At 45.3% G+C, this 24,254-nt stretch overlaps 2 protein-coding genes and 1 pseudogene across 2 annotated transcripts in view; 1 reads left to right on the forward strand and 2 right to left on the reverse strand.

Moving 5' to 3' along the window:
* Nucleotides 1-2,121: 2,121 nt before the first annotated feature.
* On the reverse strand, nt 2,122-7,699 carry Nobox (NOBOX oogenesis homeobox). Its single transcript, XM_075953582.1, has 9 exons — nt 7,663-7,699; nt 5,919-6,243; nt 5,731-5,810; nt 5,308-5,414; nt 4,886-4,992; nt 4,555-4,640; nt 4,095-4,326; nt 3,507-3,802; nt 2,122-2,566 (listed from the first exon to the last, which is right to left on the reverse strand). Exons 1-9 carry the CDS (start codon nt 7,697-7,699, stop codon nt 2,256-2,258), a joined length of 1,581 nt encoding a protein of 526 aa, XP_075809697.1. The 3' UTR covers nt 2,122-2,255.
* Nucleotides 2,629-2,963, forward strand: LOC142838222 (protein transport protein Sec61 subunit gamma pseudogene; annotated as a pseudogene).
* Nucleotides 7,700-13,210: 5,511 nt separating the features above from the next.
* Tpk1 (thiamin pyrophosphokinase 1) overlaps nt 13,211-24,254 on the reverse strand; it is a 361,699-nt gene continuing 350,655 nt past the window's right edge. The window contains exon 9 of the mRNA XM_075953689.1: nt 13,211-13,280. Coding sequence (XP_075809804.1) covers nt 13,264-13,280 — 17 coding nt within the window. The 3' untranslated portion in view covers nt 13,211-13,263. The remainder of the gene's footprint in view (nt 13,281-24,254) is intronic.

Raw genomic sequence — 24,254 nt, forward strand, 5'->3', positions numbered from 1 at the left:
ACTCACCTACCCTCCCTGAGTTCTCCCCAAGTTCCTTATCTCCCCTCTCCTTTTCTTACATGTCCCTCTTCTGCTCACTTAATCGGTACTCACAAATGTGGTTCCCTCATGTTCTTTGTATTCTCTTTACACTTTCCAGCTACGCACATCCAATTGCCCTCCGTGTTCATTTCTCCCCATCATGAGCATTTTCCCTGGTGGCTTTCTGCACCCTGAGGGACCAATTTGCACCTATCTCCCTAACTCATCTTTCAGTTCCTTGAAGCCTCCTCCTGTGTGAGAATACTGATCTTCAGAACTCTGCTCTCCATTTCCCCCCTTTGAAGCCACGAACCCCCAGTTTTCTCTGGGTGCCTATTTTCAGTTTGAGCTTCTTTTCACCTGGAATCTCTTTGCTCCTCCCAACTATTTTCTCTGGGTCTCATGGTCTAGTCATTTTTTACCTTGGACCTTCAGGTCCCTTCACCTTACCGTTTCTGTATCTGGACTTTACTTTTCTTCTTTAATAGAATTTGAGGATAGAAGAGAATAATCACAGAACGAAATCTCTCACTCAGTCCATGTGTTGTTATCTCCTACAGTCTCTACCCTTCATTCATTTGGATCCATCTCTCTTGCATCTTTGCTATCCTTTACTTTCTCATACAAACTGTACACCCACCATCTTACCATTATACTAACGCAAACACTCATACACAGAACCAGTATAACTAATATTGCTTCCTTTGTTGTGGAATCGGTCATTGCTCCAGTTTGTCCATATGAGAAAAGAAGTATTTAGTCCTTATGCAGGCTTGAAGTTTGTCTGCAATGACTGGAGGACAGGCAAGCAAACACAGGCATGTTCTTATGCTCTGTCCATTCCCTCCTGAGCTCTTGACCCCTTGTCTAGTCATTGAGATTTTTCTTTTGTTAACCTCCTGTTTTCCCTCTTCTTCCCATACCCCAAACCATTACCATAGCTGCCTAGACTAACTCGCAATCACAAAGAGTAGCCATAAACAAACAGACCTGCACAACTTTAGACTGTGGCTGAGTAAGAACCTGTAGTTATTAGCATATATATTCTTTCCAGGTACCTAGTCACATTCTTTTGGTTCCTTTCCCAGCTATAGTGTAGAAGACAGAAAGACCCTTGGAACCTTCATCCCAACCCGGTGAAGTCAGTGTTATCTAAACTAAGACATACTATGACATCACCCTAGCCAGGGAAGAACCACTTTCTTGCTATACTATTTCAGGTATCCTCCACACCCCATTATTTATTCCTATTATCCCCACCCTTCATCAGAAAATAATTTTGGGGGAAGTAAGTTAGGATTCACAGTAACAAGAGTTATACAGCTTCATGCCCACATCCAATAGCTTCCATGCACTTACATTTCTCCAGTGATCCTGCAAGGCCCAAATTTGAGAAGCCCAGACTCGCTTTCAGTTTGGGGTTTGGGAATAGACTTTCAGCAGCAGAACTAAAGGAAAAATCATAAGGTGCCTAAATCCCTCTTTAGTGAAGAAATAGACCCATAAAAATGCCAGGCTCCGGACAATGATACACAGTGGGGAATTCCTTTAAAGGTTACATCTAAGAAACACCCAGAAGTGTGGTGTCCGGTGCCTGTCTGCACTCTATGCTCCACCATACAGTTCGTGAACTGGGCAAGGGACTGGAGATTGAAACACACAAAGACTCACATAGAGAGACACAGGTCATCATTGATGCCAGAATGCCCCAAGAATGCCCCCTTTATTGTGTTCAGGGGCAGATTATATAGAGATAGCCGTGCCCCAGCCAAACCCACCAGAAACCACTCTCCTGCCATCAGGAACTCCTGAAGGTCTCTTGCTCAGAGCAGCTGTAGGCACTCAGATCAGGGGGAAACAAGTTGTTTACAAGAAACAGGGTCTGGGGGCTCACTGTTCCCAACATAGAAGCACAGCTCTTCATTCACAGAAAAAACACCCAATAGTTACTGTTTTATTGCATACACTGGACACCACCTCAACATCTAGGAAGGAACTAAAGTCACAGAAAGTGATGTAACATTTACAAGTAGCATGGCCCAATTCTCTTTAGAACTTCTAAGTGTTAAAGGAGAAAAAAATGATGCCAGCTCTCTTCCTTTATAAAAGCTAGGGTAGGAAGACCTTGGGCACCCATACGAGGCCAGTCCGTAGCCTTTCCGAATCTTCAGGCCTGCTCTTTGCACGAGTGCCTCAATCCTGTTCTCCACAGTCCCCCGACAAGGACCTTCTCTTCACTCTTTAGTCCCAGGGCCATGGCTATTCTTAATCTTGTCCCTCACTTCCCCTTGTGTGGGCTGCTCAAGGGAAGAGGCCGTCTGCTGTTCTGGCGTTTTGTTCAGTGAGGACCCTGTCTCTGGTCTAGTGCCTTCAGCAAGCCCATTGAGTTCTAATGGAAGGTGCTTGCTTATAGGCTGAGCACACGGAGCTGGAAGCAGGTCTGGAAAGTAGCCCTCTGCCCCCATAGGGGGCCCCAGAGTCTGTGGGCAGAGTGGACCAGGGAAGGGAGGTTCTGGCAAACAATGGCCACTCCAGGGCCCTGGACCTGTGGAGTCAAAGAATATGGGAATTATTGGACATGACTAAAAACATTGAAAACCGGTCCTCTCCTAAGCTACGTGTCTTTGCCTCCTCAAGCCGCCATCCCGCAATCAGTCATGGGTCAGGTAAGGCAGTTTGTTGAGCCAAGTCAGCAGTTAGTAAAGGACTCAATTCAGCTGGTTAAAAGATGCACCATGCCCGACAGAAAAGAATTCCACAAGATTGCCATGGCCACAGCCATAGGATTTGCTATCATGGGATTCATCGGCTTTTTTGTGAAACGGATCCATATCCCTATTAATAGCATTATTGTGGGTGGCTGAGTGCTTTCTCTTCGCGGGAACTAGGAGCAAATGAGGGTGTAAGAAGCTTATGAAGTAAAAAGTTGCCTGTATACTTTGTGTTTTTTTCTTTCCTTTTCCCCTCCCCAAAAAGTTTTGTATTTCTAAACTAAAATAATTTCAAAATAAACATGTTTCCCATGATAAAAAAAAAAACATTGAAAAAAATTGTGTGAGTCTCTTTCTCCTTCTTCAGGCCCAAGATTTAGGTCCTAGTGCAGCCTGGGTGAACCATTAACTCAAGCCTCTCCCCTAAGAACAGACGGGCTCAATTCCAGGCCCTGGGATTTAGTAGACCATAGGTCAAGGCCAAGAACCACCAGACATCGCTTTCATTCATAATGGAGGGCTTTGGGAGTTTTAGAAGTCTAGGGAGTTTGGCATAGTGGCTGCTGCCATTTCTGTACCAGGTCCTTTTGTTCATTATTTCTAATAGTCACCAAATCCTTCAGCAACAAGTTTTTCAGTCGCTACAAGCAGGGGCCAGAAGTTTGCTCACTACCCATGATCTGCCTCATTCTGCCTTCTAGATTAAGGAGGCATTTTGTGTCTTTCTCAACTTCAAACAAAAGTGGGGAATCTTCCTTTCCAGTCGCAACTCACCCATATTTCCAGTAGGTGGCTGTAGCAAGATCTGACCTGGTGGCGGCCCTGGGCAATAATCCTGTGATGTGTCCCCACTGAGGCCAAATGGAAGTGAGAAAAGAGAGTCTTCCGGTGGTAGAAAGCTTGGAATGGGCAGAGGGAAGGGGGGCAGATAAGGAAAGTGGGGCTGAAAGGGTGGGAAGAGAGGGGTCTGCGGAGCCTGCGAGAACTGGAATGAACCCAGCTGGCTGCTTGCTTGATAATCCTGAGGCCCCAGGTCTTCCAAATTTGAGCAGGTGGGTGGGGAGGTGATGCTGTGGGGGGACAGGGGAGTATTTAGTGAGGTGCAACAGTGACCTCATTCCCAGTAAAATGACCATTCCCTCTTAACCCCTCCCCTTTCTCCATCTCTGACAACATCAAACCCTGGATTGTCGCCAGTGCCTCATCTCCTCCTCCCACCACAAACCCCTTGCTCACTGCTTCTCATTCTTTCTCTTCTATTGCTATAAAGAATTAGATCATTCTTACCGAAAACTCAACACATCTTTTAACTCCGCAACACATAAGCCCTCTCAGCCTTTCCCTCTCCCCGCTATCCCGTACCTGGTACCCCAGGACCCACAGGGCCTGTCCTTTTGTATGCTGTTACTTCCAGGAATGTCCCTCAGTGGAGGCATCACTTGAGGAATGTGGATAGGACTAAGGGAAGGAGGAAGGTTGGTCCTTCGAAGAGGTGGGGGGCTGAAGAGTGGTGGGGTCATTGCCATTCTCTGAGCACCCTCATTGCGCTGAGAGGGGGTCTGAGTCTGGTCAGAAGCCAGCAGCACAGGAGGCTCTAGGAAAGTATGGCAAACAGGACCTTTCAGCATAAGAAGGTGGGGATAGAGAGGCATCTAGGATCCTGCTGAATGGCAGGCAGTGCAACCCCCAGGGAACCCAGGCACAGGACCCTGGAGAGCTGTCCCCACGGCTACTGCTATGGAGCAGGGACTTTCTGTTCCAACTGTCTTCTTAGCTTTCATCTTCCCCCACCCAGGGAAACTTTCTGAAAGTGGTAACTGACCTGGCAAGGCATCCAAAATGTGCTCTGGAGGAACGGGGCCAGGTTCTAGATCTGTTGGCACAGGAGCTAGGAGCTCAGGAGCAGACCTGGAGGCAGAACGGACAAGACTGTAGCTTCTATGGCCACTGGATTTAGAACTCAGATTTGGTGCAAGGAAAGGGCCACTCAAAGGCACCAGCAACTCCTTGACTCCAGCCCAGCTCAAATTCCTTGAAGAATTCCTTGAAGTCAGTAACCCCGAGCACTCACACCCAGCTACCAACAAGACCCCCAGAACTTTTATGTGCACCCCACTTCTGCTTGGTGTGAACAACCCAGGAGCTATTCTCACCTGCGTTGACTGCCGTCGGCACTGGGGGCTAAAGAACCGTCTCTAGTTTCCTTCTCACTCAGTTTCTCTGTTTTCCGCCATTTTGCCCTACGGTTCTGAAACCACACCTATGGACAGAGGAAGGGCACCTGAAACTTGAGAATGCTGGCAGAGACTGTCTTGGGTGTCACTGTGGAGGAGACTTTACTTGGTTTCAGCTACCTCTTAGCTTAGAAATATAAAAAGATCTCTGTGGTATCCTTCTTCCTCATTTAATTGGTTAAAGCTGTGGCCCATGGATCAGTTGGGACACCCCTGCATCTGCATCTGAGACTAACTTCTGTCTCTATCACAGCTGAGACTGAACACATGCCTCCCCCCCGCCCCCGATAGCTCTGACCAGCAGCTACCATTTCACCCCATTGACCAACAGCCCCCTTTACCATGATGCGTTGAGGGGTGACCCCCACCATGTGGGCAATCTCTCGACGCTTGTCACCGTCTGGATAGTGGTCTTCCTGGAATATCCGTTCTAGCTCCTCCAGCTGGTCTGCAGAAAAAGGGGAGAGGCTAGATACCACAGCAGGAGAGAAGAAAAGGAGGTGCCCACTGGGCATCCATAGCAGGTACGCCCATGGGTGCCAAAGCAAGAGCCATGCCTTTCAGCATGCATAGTGTGATTCTGACTCTCCTCTCCAGGTCTAACAACACAAGACAGCTTGCCTGGTCTTCCCTTCTGGGGTCAGAGATGCTGGTGCTGCCATGAACAAAGAGAAACATGCAACAAAGCAACTAACCTTACCCCAGCATCTCCTGGGGCCACACTTTGCACAGAGCTACAGTTTCTTCTACCTTTCCGGACTAACCTGAGCGGTACAGGGTTCGAGTCTTTTTCCGAAATTGAAAGGTCACTTCTAGGGATTCCTTCAGGTTCTCCTGTTGGCTCCTCTTGGCCAATGTACTGAGGACACTGGGGGCTAGGCCTGGTTCAGAAAGCATAGTTTTGTGTGTAGCATACATGGAATGACATCTTGAAGATAACGTTCATGCTAACCCCGTGGTGTTAGGCTTCCTGAGCTTACCGGGAACTGCAGAGATGGATGGCTTCTCTTTCTTTACCTCTTTCTCTAGGGGAGAAGAAATGTCTTCCCGGGGCTGGGGACTACATGCAGCTGGTGCTGGGTCTTTGTCGTGGCACCCTCTGCAGCTGCCATCCCTCATTAATTCCCCAGAGGTTTCTGACGGTGGTCTCTTTCCAATGCCAGCCCTGGAGGATGAGGACTGCTTGCCTTGGTCATCTTCAGGAGGTGGGGCAGAACCCTTCAATGGTCCCTCCGACACCAGCCCAGCAATCCTGGGCTTGCCTCCAGCATCCTGACCTGTGGAGAGCAGCAACCACTGGTGTTAGGTGCCAGAGCCCCTTTCTCCCTACAGCTGATCAATCTGCCGTGAGAACCTAAGCTTTCATTTTCCTGTTTTCCAAATGAGGATGGAAGGAGACACGGAGGATGGATTAGATGCTGCAGCTGTAACCCTAACCATAAAAATTCCTTGCTACTTCATAACTGTAACTTTGCTCCTGACATGAACCATAATGTGAACACCTGTGTTTTCCAATTGGTCTCATGTGACTGGGACCCCTGTGGAAGGGTCATTCAGTCCCCCAAGGAGGTCACAGATTGAGAACCACCGGATTAGCTGTTCCAACTGCTTTGGAAAATTTAAACAACCATGGCAACCCTGATGGGGTCTTAATGTGAGAACAGTGGAAAGCTGGGTACACATCTTAGTTTTTCCGAGACATCAGAGGTGCACGTTCAGGGGACAGGTACCAGTTCGGATCTTTCTGATAAACGACTCTTAGGGGAGGGGTGAGCAGAACGAGAAAACCAGACCTATTATTCTGGCTTTCCTCAGACTAGCGCCCTCCACCCCGCGCCCCCAAGCTAGGCTGCCCCACTCTTCCACCCAGTTCAAGTCTTTTACAGGTGAGGAAAAGCACCCATCCGGAAAAAAAAAAAACCCTTCACACCATCGTAAATCTCACCCCCCAACTCTGAGCCCACTTAATATGCGCCCGCTGTACCCACTGGATCCCCACGAGGCAGGCATTTTCCCACCAGGTGATGAAATGGGGGCCTGAGGAATAATCCACCCAAGATCACACAGGGCTGGGGTACAGAGGCACAGGCTGCCCTTAGCCACCACCTGGAACTTTTCCCGGGATCCCAAACAATCCTCTTCTTTTCTGTTTATACTCCTGACAAAATAAATTTTACTTCAGGGAGTTTCTGTCCTCTCCAATGATACAGAAAATGTTTAAAGGAAGGCTAACTAAAAAGCCTTTGATGTTGCCGCTGACAAAACACTTTCTAACAATACATAAAGCTCTTGGGGGCAATCCCTGACTCTGAAGCTTTTTCCAAGGGATTCTCGATATACCGTGGAACCACTTCAGAGGTGGAGAAGGGGTGCAGCCAGGGGGTGAGGGGATCAGGGTGGACCAAGGGACACTCAGACAAGTAACAGTTTAGGAGGGCACAGTAAGAAACATGGTACATAGTGGACGCTCAACAAACTTGGACCTTGTTGGATTAAGGGACTGTACTGAGAGAGGTGAAGAGTCTCCGAACCTAGATTATAGCAATGTTGGAGACCTAAAAAAGGATGTGCTGAGGTCACCTCCCTTTCCCACTATCACCCATAGACCTAAGCAGCCTCTTAAGGCTGACTGAGTGGCCAGCAGACCTCACGGGCTCAGTAAATCCTCACCAAGGTCCATCCTGATGCGTGCTTACCCCGTGTTTTCCTGCAGAGCTTCTCCGTGGGCTCCATGACACAGACTTCCGCCTCTCAGCCCGCCCTGGTACCACAGGCGCAGCCTTAATGAAGTCCGTGGGGTGGCCAGGTGTGTGGAGTCTGCACAGGCCAGGGCGCGCGCAGCAGGAGCTTGCGCCCCCAATCCCTCCCCCAGGGCGAGGCACAGCACACCTGGGGTTGGGATGAGGGGCTAGGAGATCCATCCTGCAGTTTCCTGGCCGCCTTCTATGCAGCCCCAAGCGGGATCAGATGCCTGTCACCTTCCTAGAGTTGGGACAGGAACAGAGCGGCTGCAGGATTGCGGGTCTGCTACTGGGGTGTCTTTGAAGGTGCGGTTCTCAGGCTCAGCATACAGTCAGTGGACATGATTGGGGTTACCTCCTGATCCTTGCATAAGGAGACTTCTGCAACTAACTACTCAGGAAGAGAGTTTGCGAATATGAGGCCGCCCTATCTTCTGCCTACTTCAAGGATTTTTGTGGCCCAAAGTCCGAACTGATTTGAGTATCCTTAGCAATCAGAATCGTTGGCGAGTGGCAGGAAGGAAGCTGAAAGTACCCTAGGCCTAGAGAAGATGACCTCTTGAACCCCGCCCAATTTTGCGAGTACGGATGAGGTTGAAGCTAGTCCAGGTTTTCTTGTTAGTCTTAGTCATTTAGTATCAATTTTCTAAGCTAAGGAAGAAAGGAATCCTGGACCATGGAAGGCTTCTTATTTCTCTTAGAAAAAAATCAAAAAATTTTAAATTCTTACTGCTTCTTCTACCACGGGAGTAGGAGGGGGCGAGGAACGTAAAGTGCTGGCCAGATTGAACCAGCTGCTGGGAGCTGGAGCGGGGTGAGGGAGGCGTCCTGCCAAGAGCTCAGGTGATTTGATTTTAATATTTAAGAGCTTCTGGACACTTGGCGATTCCCCGCTGTATTAAACCATCAACTACCAGGACATTTTCCTGTGGTTTAAAATCGTTTGTGAGAGTCTGCCTCTACACACCTGTGGACTCGGAGAGGCTGTGGGACTCTTAGTTCCTTCTGAAACATAAAAGTGTAAATTAAGGGCCAGTAAGATGGTTCAGTGGGGAAAGGCACTGTTTTCTCAAACCTGATAACCTGAGTTCAGTCCCCAGAGACAGGAGGAAGGAGAGAATCAACTGCTGAGAGTTAGCCCCTGACCTCCATAAGTCCTGGGTGGTGCACGTGAGTACACACACACACACACACACACAATAAAAAAATAAAATTGAATAAGATTAAAATGTAGACTAAATAACTTTATAGCAATATAATCAGAACTTCAAGCCTCTGCCCCTCCAGAACTTCAATTCCTATGTCCCCCATAATACTGACCCCCTTTTCTGAGAGAATTTTTGACACAATATCCTGTTTCTTTTTTAAAAAAATATTTATTTATTTATTTATTATGTATACAATATTCTGTCTGTGTGTATGTCTGCAGGCCAGAAGAGAGCACCAGACCTCACTACAGATGGTTGTGAGCCACCATGTGGTTGCTGGGAATTGAACTCAGAACCTTTGGAAGAGCAGGCAATGCTCTTAACCACTGAGCCATCTCTCCAGCCCCAATATCCTGTTTCTATGCTAGAAAATCTGCAGCATTCTAGGTCAGGCAAGCAAGGAGTGGAAGCAGTGAAGGGACTCTCTATAGGAAAAACTGGTAGGGACCCGGTCGTAGCTGGAACACTGTAAACATTTGAGGACAACGACGCTGTGACAGCAACTGTGGGGGAGATGATTGCATACAGAAGGATCTTGGGAGACACAGATTAAAACATGAGTTCAGGAATGGGTCGTGCCTGCCCGACACAGTCGGTATCCATTGAGTAGGGGTAGACTTGGTAACCCCGTGCAGCAGAGTCTCTCTTGGACCAGGAAGCATTCCTAGAATTGCTGCCCACTGTGCTGTGTGAATTACCCTGTCAGGGCCTGCCTAAGATTCCAGGTAGCAAGCAAGCCTTAGGGTAAGGGCCTTCCAGTGGCTGGCCCCCTGTGCCCCACACCCGGGTGAACAGAGCACTTAAATCTGGTGTTTTTAAAATTATTCTGGAACCCGGCCATCAACCAGGATTCCTTAAGGAATTTGTTTCAAATGTGCTGCATAAAATGTGCTACAGGTTTAATCCCCGAAATATTCAGTATTGCTAGGTCTAAGGAGGGACTCCAAACACGGCACTTTAACAAGACTCTTGAGGGATTTACTATGCTTCCTAATTTGAGACCCTCTTAGACTTTTGAAAAGTAGAGTCAATTAAAACTTTCCCTGGAAAGAACTGGGGTGTGTGTGACTCCCCACACAAGGCCCTGGGGATGTTTCTCAGCACCTTAGTAGAGCAAAACAAAAACACACTGCTAGGGAAGGAATGTGGAGGCTGTAGGGGATGGTGGCCCGGAAGGGGGAAGGAAATGCGCTTTCTTCCTAGCCTAGGGCATCGCCTTGCAGTGAGAAGTAGGATATAATTTCTTAAATAGATTAATCTCTCACCCTTCTGAGCCCTTGCGCCTGTTTTTGTCTTTTTTCTCCCAGGCTGCCTCCTAGCAGGACAAAGGTAAGAAAACACTGTTGCTGCACGCCCGACTGTGAGCGACACAGGTCGAATTGTGTAAAAGGTTTTGGGTAGGGACTTGGGGAATTTAAAAAATTTATTATTTTTCCAAACGTATAATTGGATCGTTGGGGTTGGGATATAAAACTAGAAACATTTCGTCCTTCTTTTCTCTTGATCAACTGGGCTTTTATTGTGACTTCTTTCCCTCTCAATGACACAGTTTAGTGTTTTCCTTATTTACGTGAAGAATGACTTGTACGTGATGGCCGCAAGTGGATTGTGTGTCAGATGTACAACATGACCTGCTTGTTGGGAAGGTATGGTGTTGACAAAATGGACCATTAAGCCCTACCTCTGATGGAACAACATGAAGTGGATGGATTATGTCTGGGCGGTTAACACCCTTCCCAGACAAGAAAGACGTCCCTATTACCTGGGAGATGGCAAGGGTTGTTTTAGGAGTTCCTTTTTTTTTTGGTTTTCTGAGACAGGATTTCTCTGTGTAGCTTTGTTGCCTGTCCTGAAACTCACTCTGTAGACCAGGCTGGCCTCGAACCTACAGAGATCTGCCTGCCTCTGCCTCCCGAGTGCTGGGATTAAAGGTGTGTATCACCACCACCCATTTTGGGGTTCTTGAGAATATTTATTTTCAAGTCTTGCTTGATTACATGCCCTTTTCATAATTTTTGACTATTTGACATACTCAACTCTGTTTGGAGGGAAGGCAAGTTTTTATTATTTGGTTTCTTAGTTTTCAGAGCCAAACCATAAACCATCACTACTATCCACCAAGCAAGGGCCATTTGTTACAATGTCTTTTTCTTTTACTCTTGGATATAGCCATGAAAGAAAAAACGAAATGTGTCAGCTGCCCCCAGAAAATTATCTCCCCTGCCCCCCACTCTGTGTGGAGCTAACCTTATAACTTAGGTGAGCAAGGACAATAAGCTCTCTTTGTCCTTGCCCTTTCTTTTTATCTAAAGAGAACCACAAATGATTGATGGAGAACGTATTTTTCAAAGCAGTTGTTCTTTGTGCCACACCCAAGGTCACTGGGAGACCTGAGACCGGAGAAGCGCGAGGAAGTTGTGGAAGACAGCTGGAGACTTCCACAGGCCTCAGATAGGAAGAAAGCAAACACGGGAGGCCAAAAAGAGGCTCTCTGGAATGAAGCAGGAAAACTGAGACAGGCTGAGGCAGGCCCAGAGATCGCCACTCCAGAGCCGGAAGGGGACACATAGCAAGGTGGCCCAAAGCTGACACTGCCGGTGCTGGGGAAAGAAAGGAGGAAGCACCCAGTCTCCAGGCAGAGGCTTCCCCTGGAGAGCCAGCCCAGGGAGGTTTGAGCAGCTGGTGAAAGCGATTGAGGACACCTGGGTGAAGCCGGAACTGCCCTGGCAGGGCCAGATCAGATCGGGGTGTGCGAATCCACACAGTCAATCTCCATTTGCTTAGAACACTCCAGAATAGAAGCTTGTGATAGAGTACGGACTGGGTGTGGCAGGCAGCTGCTCGTGTTTGGAACTGACCTCCACTGTCTGGGATTTTTAATTTAGAACATCCTTTTCCATATACCCTATTATCGGCCCATTTTGGAGGCACCTTTCTCCTTTCTGTTCTCCTCGAGGCTTCTGGGGTGCCAATTCCAGCGACACCTGCAAGTCATCTCCAAAACTTTGTTTCAACCTTCCCCGGGCTTGGCTCCCTCTGTTCCTCCAGTCTCCCAGAAGCCTTTGCTGTTGCCTTTCAGTCTTCAAGAATGGCCTATGCCCTCTCATGCCTCCGGACACAGAAAAGCCGGTTATCAGCCGGGAACATCTTTCCCTCCCTTCTATTTCAGTCAAAGTGTTACTCATACTTCAAAGCCCAGCACAAATGTTCTGTTTTCCGTGGAGCCTGACTCAGCTAGACTTTACTGCTCCTCCTTTGTACCGCCCTTGAATTATTCTGTGTTTATATTTACATAGCATTATTTAACACAGGCTGACCTAATTAGAATTTTTCCCATCCTCCACCGGATTGAGCTCTTAGATGATAACATCTATCTCTTTGTTATATGTCAGATATTTCCATGTTTAAAAAAAATTAACTCACTCTTTTTTTTTACAGTTCTATTATTAGTCCCATGTTATTGAAGAACAAACTGTGTTATGATCTTAGATACTTTCCCAAAGTCACAGAGGCCAATAAAGATTGGAACCCTGTCTGTCAGGTTCCCTCTTGAACTCCTAGGTGGTGGGTTATACTGTTTACCTGACTATCAGTCACTGTGTTGGTATACTGATGTGCATACGGCAGAATAATAGCTTCATTGGATCAAACGATGTCCACCAATGTCAGGAGTCAGGACAGGAAAAATGACCATGGCTATAAAAAGGTCCACAGTGATGGAGCCGTCTTGACTCTTGACTGCCATGGACGTTCAGCAGGTCTGTCTATACAGGGAATAAAATTTCATAGAACTAAATTCACACATGAATGCAGAAGGATCTAGTGAGACCTAAGGCAGTTCTGTGGGTTTCTTGTAAAATTTCACTGAAGCTGGGCACAATGTGTCCCCAGAAGCTGGGCGAAGGGTGTATGGAATCTCTTTATTGTTTCTGACCACCACATGTGAATCTAACCTTCTCTGAATAAAAAGTAGAAAAAAAAGCAATCCTCATTTCTGGCCATAAGTTCACATATTTAAGGCTTGTGCCAGTTTAATTCATAAAACCAAATTAAATACTGTATTTTGTAGGTACTAATACTGCTAGATTTGTTGCCAATATTAAAGTAATCTATTAATTTTTAAAAGATTTGCTCCCCTGCCCCGCCCCCGTGTGTGTGTCCGTGCGTGTGCAGATTTGGAGTGCCACAGCTCAGTCACAGGGGAGCTCAGAGGACAACATGCAGAAGAAGGGGTTGGCCCTGTCCTTCTCCCATGGAGGTCTCAGGGCTTAAATTCAAGCCATCAGGTTTGGTGGCAACTGAGTCATCTTGCTGGCTCAATTTGTTATTTGTTACTTTGTGGGTGTAGTTAGCATGCCAGGTGCTCTGTGGAGACAAAAGGACAACGGGATGGAGTTAATTCTACCCTCATATGGTGACCAGGGTTTGAGGCACAAACTGCTGTTGCCAGGCTTGTGTGGTAAGTACCACTGCCTGCTTAGCCATCTCACTGGCCCCATGGACAATCATTTCTAAACGGAGATTTGGATGATACTAATTTCCTTAACAGGGCTGTAGACAGCCAATCAGAGATGTTTACCTTTCATTCAGTTTTGGGTGGAAGAAAGAATGTGTCCTACTGTGGGACTTGAGTAGGAAGATAATGGTAAATACGTAACAGTTCGAAATGGAAAATACATTATTTCTGTTGAAACAACGCTATTAGTTGGTACCAAGTTGGCGCATTTCCTTTCTTCCTCTTTCCTTTCGGCAGCTTTTGGTGCTCCTCACAATTCTAATTACCGTCTCTGCGTAGCTTCAGGTGCTTCTCTTTGGAAAGCCCTGTGAAATGCACTATCGTATATTGCTGCAGAGTTCCGAGACTACAGAACTGCAGCAGAATGCTACGGCTGCTCTACAAATAATAGGGGGAGAAATATTTTAACTTAATGTCTACTTTTTGTTGTTGTTGTTTTGAGACAAGGTTTTTCTGTAGCTTTGGAGCTTGGCCTAGAACTTGTTCTGTAGACCAGGCTGGCCTCACAGAGATCCGCCTGCCTCTGTCTCCCAAGTGCTGGGATTAAAGGCACCACCTCCGGGCAATGTCTACATTTTAAAATGCCTTTACTATAAAATGATTCATTTACGTATTTATGTAGTTAGTGTATATCAGTGTTTTGTCTGCATATATGTCCGAGCCCCATGTGTGTGCAGAACCCATGGAGGCCAAGAGAGGGTGCTGGATCCTCTAGAGATAGGATCCTCCATATAGGTGCTGGGAGAGGAACGTAGGTCCTCTACAAAAGCAGCCATTGCTCTTAACTACTCAACTATCTCTCCATTTTTTATTTAAAAAGACAAATTTGCAAGCAAACTTCTGTTGTTGGTGTTGTTGTTGTTGTTTTTAATCCATGGGCTTCCCAAGCCCAGTCTCACAGTTGTTATTGACCTTGCCAACCCTGTTTCTCACTCTTGAGCCCATGAGGAATTTGTTCATTTGTCAGTATAGTCTGCCTGACTGGCAGATGTAGAGCCAGAATGTACCAGCAAAGAGGGCTCAAGGAACTTGGCTCATGGCCTTATGCTTTGTAGTTAGGGGGGCAAACATCGAGGAGGAGCAAGAAGTGCCCCTGAGCTAGTCATTGTTCCTCCTTCAGCACAGGGTTAGTGGTTCCCAGCAGGCCATGCTTTGTGGGACCTCAGTGCCTATAGGAAGAGCCATCTTTCTCCCGAAGACCCCCCCCCCCCTTGTTCTGCTGGTATTCTCTAGACGTGAGCCTTTACACCCCTGTGTTTGATATCTTCCTAGTACCCTGTGGTCCAGGTATCCTGCAGGATTGGGGGAGAGAAACTAAGGTTATAGTCATGTCATATCTAATAGGCTCCTTTGGCCTTTTTCAGTGACAAACCTTTAGCCAGCTAGTATTATGCTAACTCTTCTAGATCTTTCCGATTGACAGTGCCCAGGCTGTGTCTTTAAATGTATATTTTGCTTGATATTGATCAAGTACATGATCATTAATGTGGGTTAGACATTGGGAGTAACTTCCTTTGCATTGGGGGAATGATGGTGAAATGAGAGGCTTGCAGTTGGTGAGGCAGGAAAGTTAAACAATAGCAGACTAGATTGATTACCTGGGAAATAATTCAGCCTGCCAAACCTGTCCTTCAGTCTGTTGGCAGGAAGTAATAAAACTGGATAGGCTGCTAGACCCGGTCTTCATTTTGCAAAAGGCTTCTGGTTGTCTGTCTTTCCAGCTGAGCTGCTGTAACTGCCACTGTTAACATAGCGCAAGCCTGGGTGGGGTCTTCCCTGGACACTCTGGAGGTTACTCACAGGGCCGTGCAGAGCAAGCCTTGTCGCGGGCAAAGAGAACACACAGGAGGAATAAAGAGACATATCTGGAAGTAAAGGAATAGGAAATACAGATTTCTGGCTTATTTATTTGAGTTTTCATTTTATTTTTAAAATAGGTCTCACGTTGCATCCCAGGTTGGCCTTGAAGTCATGGCTGCCCTGCCTTTAGCCTCAGACACTGAGCCAGCACCGAGTCTGACCCAGCTGACCTTCCACAGGCACAGCCCTAAGACTTAGAAGAAATTGTTTATTTGCTTGTTTAGTTGGGGTTATTAGGGATACTTCTTCAAGACAATAACTAGACTACTGTCCACGAGCTTACTTTTGGACTTTTGAGATACAGGTTCACTCTGTAGCCTAAGCTGCTCTGGAGCTCTAACTCATGGCAATGTCCTCCTAATGACAGGATTGAGCTAATTTCCCAGCCAGTTCTGCACCTTCTGTGTTGATTTGTTGAACAAACATAGTTCTCAAACTTTCAGGTTTTTCATACTTCCGATTCCCCACTCCAAATCTGCAACTGCCCCCTCCTTTATGTCTCCCAACCAGCTGAGTCCCTTTTGGTTCTGTCCCCGTTCTTGTTTACAGTGTACGAACACACAGTGGTAATAGCCTAACTTCTCCTTCTCCCTCCATCTGACCAGAATCCATTTTTCATGGCCCTGTGAGAAAGAAGGTGAGCTCTGGATTAGGCTGCACGTGTCGTTTCCTCTGCATTTCATTTAATTAGAGAGGAAGACAGGAACGCTTTCCTGCAGTACTGTCTGGCCTCCCTCAGCTTAGCTCTGCTGCTTCATCTCTGGTTGCTAATGTTCAAGTATTCAAACCTTCAAAGATTTTGTCTTGAGGTCTTTGCACACAAGCTTCCTGAGCTGAAAACCTGCTTGTTCTCTTGGCCGGCACGTCCAAGTTCACGTCTTCGTTTAACTATGACCCTGCAGCAAGGACTCCTTTGATTATCTAGGTAACAGCTGTTGCCCAATATTTGAACACTTCACAAGATGTCCTTCTGGTTTTATTTATCTATTGTATGCTAGTTTAAGGTTTGTTTTTCTGAACATTAGCGCTTTGTTTCGCCAACACGTACCCATGTGCGTCACCTGTCTGCCATAGTGTCTGGATCACAGTGTGATCTACTTGCTGGAGGGATTCATGACTGAATAAGAATATGGGCGTCTTGGTGGAGAGAAAGAATGATCAGATTTGTGGCACAAATTGCGGTTTCTATTGATTCATACTCAGATATGTTAGAAGTATTCAGTAATCCTCATTTTATGGCTTATTTGGAGTAATTGAAATCCCATTTTCTGCTTTATCAAGTACACTCTTGTTAGGATTTACAGGGCATTTGTTTACCTTCTCACAACCTACCTTTGAGTGACAGGATGCCTTTATTAAACCTAAGAGCCTCCCAGCAGCATTCCATCACAGCAGGATAGATCTAGGCATTCTAACCCTGGTCCTCTGAGCCTGCTGCGGAATACAGTCTCTGCATCGGCCACAGCCTCCACGGCACATTGTTATTAGCTTGGCTCTCGGTAGTCAGTTATCTTAAAAATGTTTTCAGGATGAGAAGTACCAGCGTTATATTTTCTCTTCACAAAGAGTTTGCAGTGCTTGGCAGTCCTGTAGGTGGACCCAGATGTCCACAGAGCATCATCCTCCACATAAGAGGAAAATTTTCTCACTGTTAGTGAAAGGATTGTGATGGATTCATGCAGCTTTGCTCTGTCAGCATAGCTGTAACTCAGCAGACACTTTGCCCCGTGTCTTCTTGCAAAATGTCAGTTTCTTGCCTTCTGCCTACACTGCTGCTGAAGAAAAATCTAGCGTTCTTACCGTTCTTGGCCTGTCCTTGTGTTTTTTTGTCTGTAATCTGCTTTCAGACTTTTTTCTCCTTCCACTAGTTTTAAGTGGCTTGATTACAGTGTGTCTTATTGTGGTCCTTTTTATTCACCCCTTGGAGTGTATCAGTGCCCTGACTTTGTATCCTTATAATTCTTATCAAATTGGAAGACATTGCCAGCTATTCTTTCTTCACATATCACCTCACCCTCTTCCTCTTTTTCAAGGACTCCAATTTTACTTATGTAAATCTTCTGAAACTGTCTCACTGATGCTTCATGTATGAATTTTAGGCCTTTTATCTCTATGTGTTTCATTTTGGAGAGTTTCTATCTCACAAATTTTAACTTTTCTAATCTTTTCTTCTCCAGCATCTGCAGTTAGTTGTGTCTAGTTATCTGTAATCTCATTCTCTGTTTTTAATCTGCAGAAATTTGTGTTCTGTATGGTAAAACTATATGGTTCTAATGATATGATTTCTTTTGGATGTATTTCAATCAATATATTTTCATCTTAATTGTAAATCAAAGTTCTCTGCTTCTTTGTTTTCCTGGAAGGACTTTATGAGATGTTAGACATTGTGAACATTGCTTTGTTCAATATAGTGGTGTGTGTATGTGTGTGTGTGTCTGTGTATGCATGCTCATTTGCATGTGTGTGTTTTGTTACTGGAAAGTGCTTTCATTGTGTTGAGGCTAATTTTTAAGTTTAATTTGGTGACTCCAAAGATGCTGCAAGTATGAGGTAATTTTTACCTATTATAGAGAAATCATCCTGATGAATAGTCTATGTGGTGTCCATGCATGATACAGCATATCTTCTCTGGTTTGGTAGGAATCCAAATTATTTTTGGCTTCAGAAGACCATCACCTGTTGATTGAGTTTTCTGTCTCACCAGGTCCCACAGTAGTTCAGTCCCAAAGAATCACACAAAGGTCCACATTAATTATAAACCGATTGGCCTGTTGTCTCAGTCTTCTTATTAACTCTTATAACTTATATTAGCCCATAATTCTTGTCTGTGTTAGCCATGTGGCTTGGTACCTTCTTTGGCAAGGCAGTCACATCTTACTTCCTCTGTGTCTGGATGACGACTGCACACTGACACTTTCCTCTTCCCAGAATTCTCGTTGCCCTACCTCTACTTCCTGCTTGGTTGCTCCACCTATACTTCCTGCCTACCTACTGGCCAATCAGCATTTATTTAAAATACAAGTGACAGGGTACAGACCATTGTCCCACAGCAATCACCTATCATTTTATCTTTTCTTTTCCATTGGTTCTTTTCTTGGCCAGTGTAGTTTACATACATATACACACATACACAAGCACATATGAATGCCATGTACAATGAAGGCCTGACATGACCTGCCCTGCTGAGAATTTGTGGGTATGCTCTCTGCATCTTTCCGCATCCACCTTTCCATTAGTTCTTTGCATGCAGACATTCCTTTTTAGCATAATACCAGGAAATCCAGATGTCAAATCATCTTGAATTCTAAATTCTATGTGCCCAGACTCTGCAATATCAACCTCCTCCCTAGAATCTGTAAATTTTTTTTAGACATTAAATTTTGGGAACACTGTGAAGCTCACCTCCTTTATTTTTCCCATCTTGGGGATGATTTTCTTGTTAATTACTATGACTCAGTGCCTAAAAGTCATCATTTGACATTTTTTAAAAATAAATATTTAAGATGATAGGAGACTTCTGGTATCATTTTCCCCAATGTCTGGAAGACTACTGTATAAATTTCAGTTAGCTTTCCTCTGTTTAAAGCATAAAGTTGGAACTTCCTATATTGATAAACTCAGTTCTTTACAAGCCGAACTCAGAAGAACTCTTGACCCCCCAATCTCACATTCCCCAATTAAAATTTCTTAAAAGTATTTTATTTTATGTGCATGGGTGTTTTGCTTATATGTATGAATGTGTACTGTGTGCACATATGGTGTCCACAGAGGCTAGAAAGAGGGCATAGAATCACAGGAACTGGAATTTTATGAGCTACTACACAGGTGCCGGAAATAGAACTTGGATCCTCTGAAAGATCAGCCAATATTCTTAACCAATGAGCCATATCTCCAACCTCTCTCATTCCCTACTCTTAATAACCTTAATTAGCTTACCAAATATGACCATCTCTATCCATTTTTGAATCTCACTGTATTACATGTCTTTTCCCTACATAGAAATATTGTCCCTCAATGTATTCGCCATCTGGAAAAATTAATATTCCTCAGGACTCAATTTATTTTTCTATTAACTTGTCAGTCAGGTGGTGGTGGCACAAATTTAACCCCAGCAGTCAGGAGGCAGACGCAGGCAGATCTTTGTGAGTTTGAGTCCAGCCTGGTCTACAAGCGCTAGTTCCAGGACAGGCTCCAAAGCTACAGAGAAACCCTGTTTTGGAAACAAACTAACAAACAACAACAACAACAACAAACAAAACAAAAATTGTCTTGACCTCCTGTGTTAGTTGTTCCAAGAACTGACTTAGTGTGACTTCTAGCTGTAGCCAAGATCTCCTGTACCACTAAGGTGCAGCAGCCTCTGTCTTACTCACAGTAACAAGTCAATGGCAAAGGTTTACTTCACAACTGAGTTCTTTCTCATAAATGTATAACTTTTATTTCTGAAGATAGAATTGACCAGATTATTTGAAAGACATGGGCTCACAAGTACCAAAAAGTGAATAAAGCATGGATAGAGCAGATAGCATGGCCTATTAGGTGTTCTACATTCTAGTAATCAGAGAAAATGCAGGGCAGGTGCATGTTTCCTTGAAGGATCCTCTCATTCTTAGACTAAGTCACAGTCAGAGTTAGAGGTTGTTCTTTTATGATGGAGTTCTGGGACTTATCTCCATGAGAGTTAAGTGCAAGTAAAGTAATTCCTTACAAGAACTTTAGAGCTGAAATAATCACTTTCAAAGCATCAGTTTCAATATTCAAAGAGTCAGAATCAACAGCCTTCTGGTTGACTGAAGCCTTAGGGAGTCATGTCTCAGATGTCCCTTGAGTTTGGAACATGAATACTCAGTATTATATCATAGAGTCAAGATTCATTTTAAAAAAAGTATTGTTGGTAATTCTTTGAGAATTTCATACAAGCACACTTAATCTTCTCTAACAACTCTCAGATCCCTGCTCATGAACAAGCCCCCTCCCAACTTCAAGGCTTTTTCTTTTTGTGAAACACCCCAAGTCCAATTTGTACTGCCTATATACTAATGGGTGTGGAACTGTCCACTGAAGCATGGTAGATATATGAGGGGCCACACCCTAAAAGAAGCTGGAGAGCCGAGATTCTTAACTGCTCTTGGAAGTTGGCAAGTTAGAAAACAAATTTGGAGCAGAGTGGTGGTGGCGCATACCTTTAATTCCAGCACTCGAGAGGCAGAGGCAGGTGGATCTCTGTGACTTGAGGCCAGCCTGGTCTACAAGAGCTAGTTCCAGGACAGGCACCAAAGCTACAGAGAAACCCTGTCTCTAAAAACAAAACAAAACAAAAACAAAAAACAGAAAAAAACAAAAACAAAACAAAAAAAAAAAGAAAGAAAAAAAACAACTTTGGAAACATCCTGTGTACTTGCGTACTCAAGATAGGGAAAATACTCAGAACACTCTGTTATATTATCTTGAACAACAAGGCTCACATGTTGCTCATAGTCCTTGTCTACCACTGACCAGCTGGGCATTCTGCTTTCTATAGCAGACCGTGACATTGCCGGCTACCTTATTCTCTGTCGTTGGCGAGGCCCATCTTCTTCCTCAGCCTTGCCAGTGTTAGAAACCAGCACCCTGCCTTTGCCTCAACCTCGAATAGACGACAATTGTGCTTGCCTATTTGAAGTAGTCTACAGCCTGGTTTGTTTTTAAGGACACTGTGAAATGTGTGTCATCAAATATATCTTTAACTCTCTATGATTTCCTCTTCTTTCCATCTAGAGACAGTCTAATATTCTGTGTCACTAATGCACTTGGTACCAAATCCAGAGTGCTGTACAGAACCAGGATCCTCCCGCTATGGAGATCTAAGACATGTTATCTGTTTGCTCATCACGAGCACACACACTAGTTGATCAGGAACTGGTTCATTGCCCTAAAAACACTATGTGAAGCCAAGAGAGGGAGGGCTGAATAGTTACTTGCTCGTTTCACACACAGCCCCTTGTGACCTGGAAGAGGGGGCTCTTCTTATCTGTCTTCTTCATGGGGTCTGAAATGGGGAGGAAAATCTCATAGTTTTCAATATGACCTCCCTAACTCTCAAACTGATTAAGCCTTGGTGGGATTCATGGGATTTTTCCATCGACCTGTCTGTATTGTTAGCTCTTCTCTGTGCCGATAGCTTTCTTTGTTTTTGAAGACGTTTTGTCCTGTGTATTCAGTGCATTCTAAGGGCAAGGCCGAACTCCAGATGCTGAGGTTGTAGAGTAACAGCAGTGAGAGCAGACCCTTGGGTGTTACTGCTAATCATGTAACCATGGGGAGGGAAGGTGCTTAAGGAGATTCTGAAGAGATTCATAGATATATCTTCATATATTTGTGCATATATACATGTATGTATACATGTACATTTTTGCATCTCCTCCTCCTTCCTAGTTTGGGCACATATTCAAGCCTAAGTGTACTTTAGATATTTTCTCAGGGAAGGCTTCTCCTTGAAAACAAAGTTCACATGGTTTTCCTTAAAGTATAAAGAAAATTAAAGGGTTTGGTGGGGAGAAGGAGGGCACATATGTGACACTTTTGACAGAGCAAGCAGACAAACTTCCCAACCAGGAAGAGGCTGCGGTGAGGACCCAGGCTCTGGACATTTCTCAGGGAGGTGGGTGAACCACACAGAGACACTGGTGACAAGAGGCCCATGGGACTATTGTTGCATTCCGACTTCTTCATGGACCAGTATTCCTGCTTTTCATTGCCTTCCTCGCTTATTTCTGAAGAATCTCCCCTTAATGCCCTTGGACGAGCCCCTTGGAAGGACTTGGACATCATCTTTTTCTCTGCAGCATGGTCTGCTGTGGGAACATAACTAGCACGCAAGGGTCAGCTGGATGGCTGGACACAGTAGGGTCAGCTGGATGGCTGGACACAGTAGGGTCAGCTGGATGGCTGGACACAGTAGGGTCAGCTGGATGGCTGGACACTGTGCTTCCACTGCAAACCCGATGACCTGACTGAGCTCAGTCCCCTGAACCCCACATGAAGGTGGAAGAAGAGAGGATGGGCTCTACAAGGTTTGCCTCTAACCTACACATTTACACACACACACACACACACACACACACACACACACACACACACACACGCAGAGAGACACAGAGAGAGACAGAGACAGAGAGTCACCCACATACCTGCATTCACACATTATACACAGACACCACTAATAATAATATTTTAATTGGTATACAAAGTAAAGGTTTCATTTCATTTTCACACATATTTTGCTCATTCTCCCTCCCACCTCCTCCCTCCCGCTGGTCTTCTCCTCTTCTGACTTCATGCCATATCCTCCCATTCCTCTTTATTTTCCCCACCCTACTGGAGATGTCTTTTTTTTTCCCACAGTCCCTTATTGTTTCATGACCTCCACCCACATACACATGCCTACACCCATATGAACACTGAAATCTAGGTGCCACAAATTTGGAAAATGATCTGTGAAGCCTGGGATGACATAAAAGGAAATGCTCAGCCCCGGAGCGCTCCTTTTTCTGGGGAGTTCCTTCTTGATTTCCACAGTGTTGGGCTCTCTGGAACCTTTGTTATAGACAAGCCTTTGGTCTTTTGTTTCCGAATGTGCTTCCAGCTGTCTCATGTCTATGCAGTTCTTTCTCTTGATTATTTGTAAAACTTTTATCACAGGTCTGTTTTTGTCCTACAACTACTATAAACCTAAGCAGAAAAGAATTTATCAAAAATATGTAAATAGGTGAGAGTTCAGATAAGAAGGACAGAAGTGACTTAAAAAACGACAAACAGCAGCAGTCAAGTTCTTTCCTGAAGAAGAGGCTGGGTAGGGCGTTCCCATGATGACCACAATGCCATAAGTTCTTTCCTGAAGAAGAGGCTGGGTAGGGCGTTCCCATGACGACCACAAGGCCATAGGGTTCACTGCTGTCACTTTCCTGCTCTCTGCATCCACAGTCTTTAAAGTCCTGATCAAAAGTGAAATATTGGCCCAGCCCTGATACATGCTCACACCTTCAACACTACAGGGTTCATACTGGAAGCTGCTCTCATGGCAAAGAATAAGGCTCTGTTACCTCCCCAACTCTCCCAGTGATAGTTCTTTCAAAGACATGATCGCATTTGGACACACACACCTCGTCCTCCCAGCTGTCATTAGCAGCTGGGGTCAGGAAATTTGTGCTCATCCCAGTCGATACCTCCAATCTGATCTTAAGACCACTTGCAAGCTTTGTTTGCACGTTGTGTGTCCACACTCACAGGATCAAGACTGGGCACGCTATCTTCTGTCCTCTCCCCAGAGCATATCTTTAGTCATGTCTAGAGCATCTGAGTGTTCTGGGTGATGCTTGTGATCACAACCCTCAGGAGGCTGAGGCCGTGAGGTTGACATGAGTTCCAGGTTAGCCTGGGCTTTAATGTGAAAATTAGATCAAAACAAATCATTCCCGAACTAGTTAAAAAGCAGCTTTACTCTGGCTCCCTCTCAGTTCAGACTGTTGACCTGGAGTGGAGCCTAGGAATCTTCCATGTTTGTTAGTGGCCCAGAAGCATCTCTCCACATAGTCCTGTGTGAGAAACAAGCTTTCAATCTATTGCTAATGCCAGCCAAACCATTCTCTGTAACATCCTCAAGTTTTTCCTTTCTCTTCAATAAAACAATATGTCTCCTTTATCACAAAGACTATCTTTAAGCTGGCTTTGTTCACTGTTGGCTTTTATAGTTTATCTGTTTTACTTTATCGTTTTATCTGTCCCTGGTACAGAACCTCCCACCGGCATCTCTGCTTAGTCTGTGGAGATAAGATCAGGGAGAGCAGAGAAACTGCCTGCTGAGGTCTGCTTCCTTTGAGGTCTGGCTGTACTTCAGAAAGTGGGTTTTCTGTGGCTGCCCTCGGGTGGTAGGGTTTGCAATCACTGCCAATTAGAGTGGACACTGACTGTGACGAGCAGATGTC

The sequence above is a fragment of the Microtus pennsylvanicus genome, chromosome 19 (genome assembly GCF_037038515.1).
Source record: "Microtus pennsylvanicus isolate mMicPen1 chromosome 19, mMicPen1.hap1, whole genome shotgun sequence".
Taxonomy (NCBI): Eukaryota; Metazoa; Chordata; class Mammalia; order Rodentia; family Cricetidae; genus Microtus; species Microtus pennsylvanicus.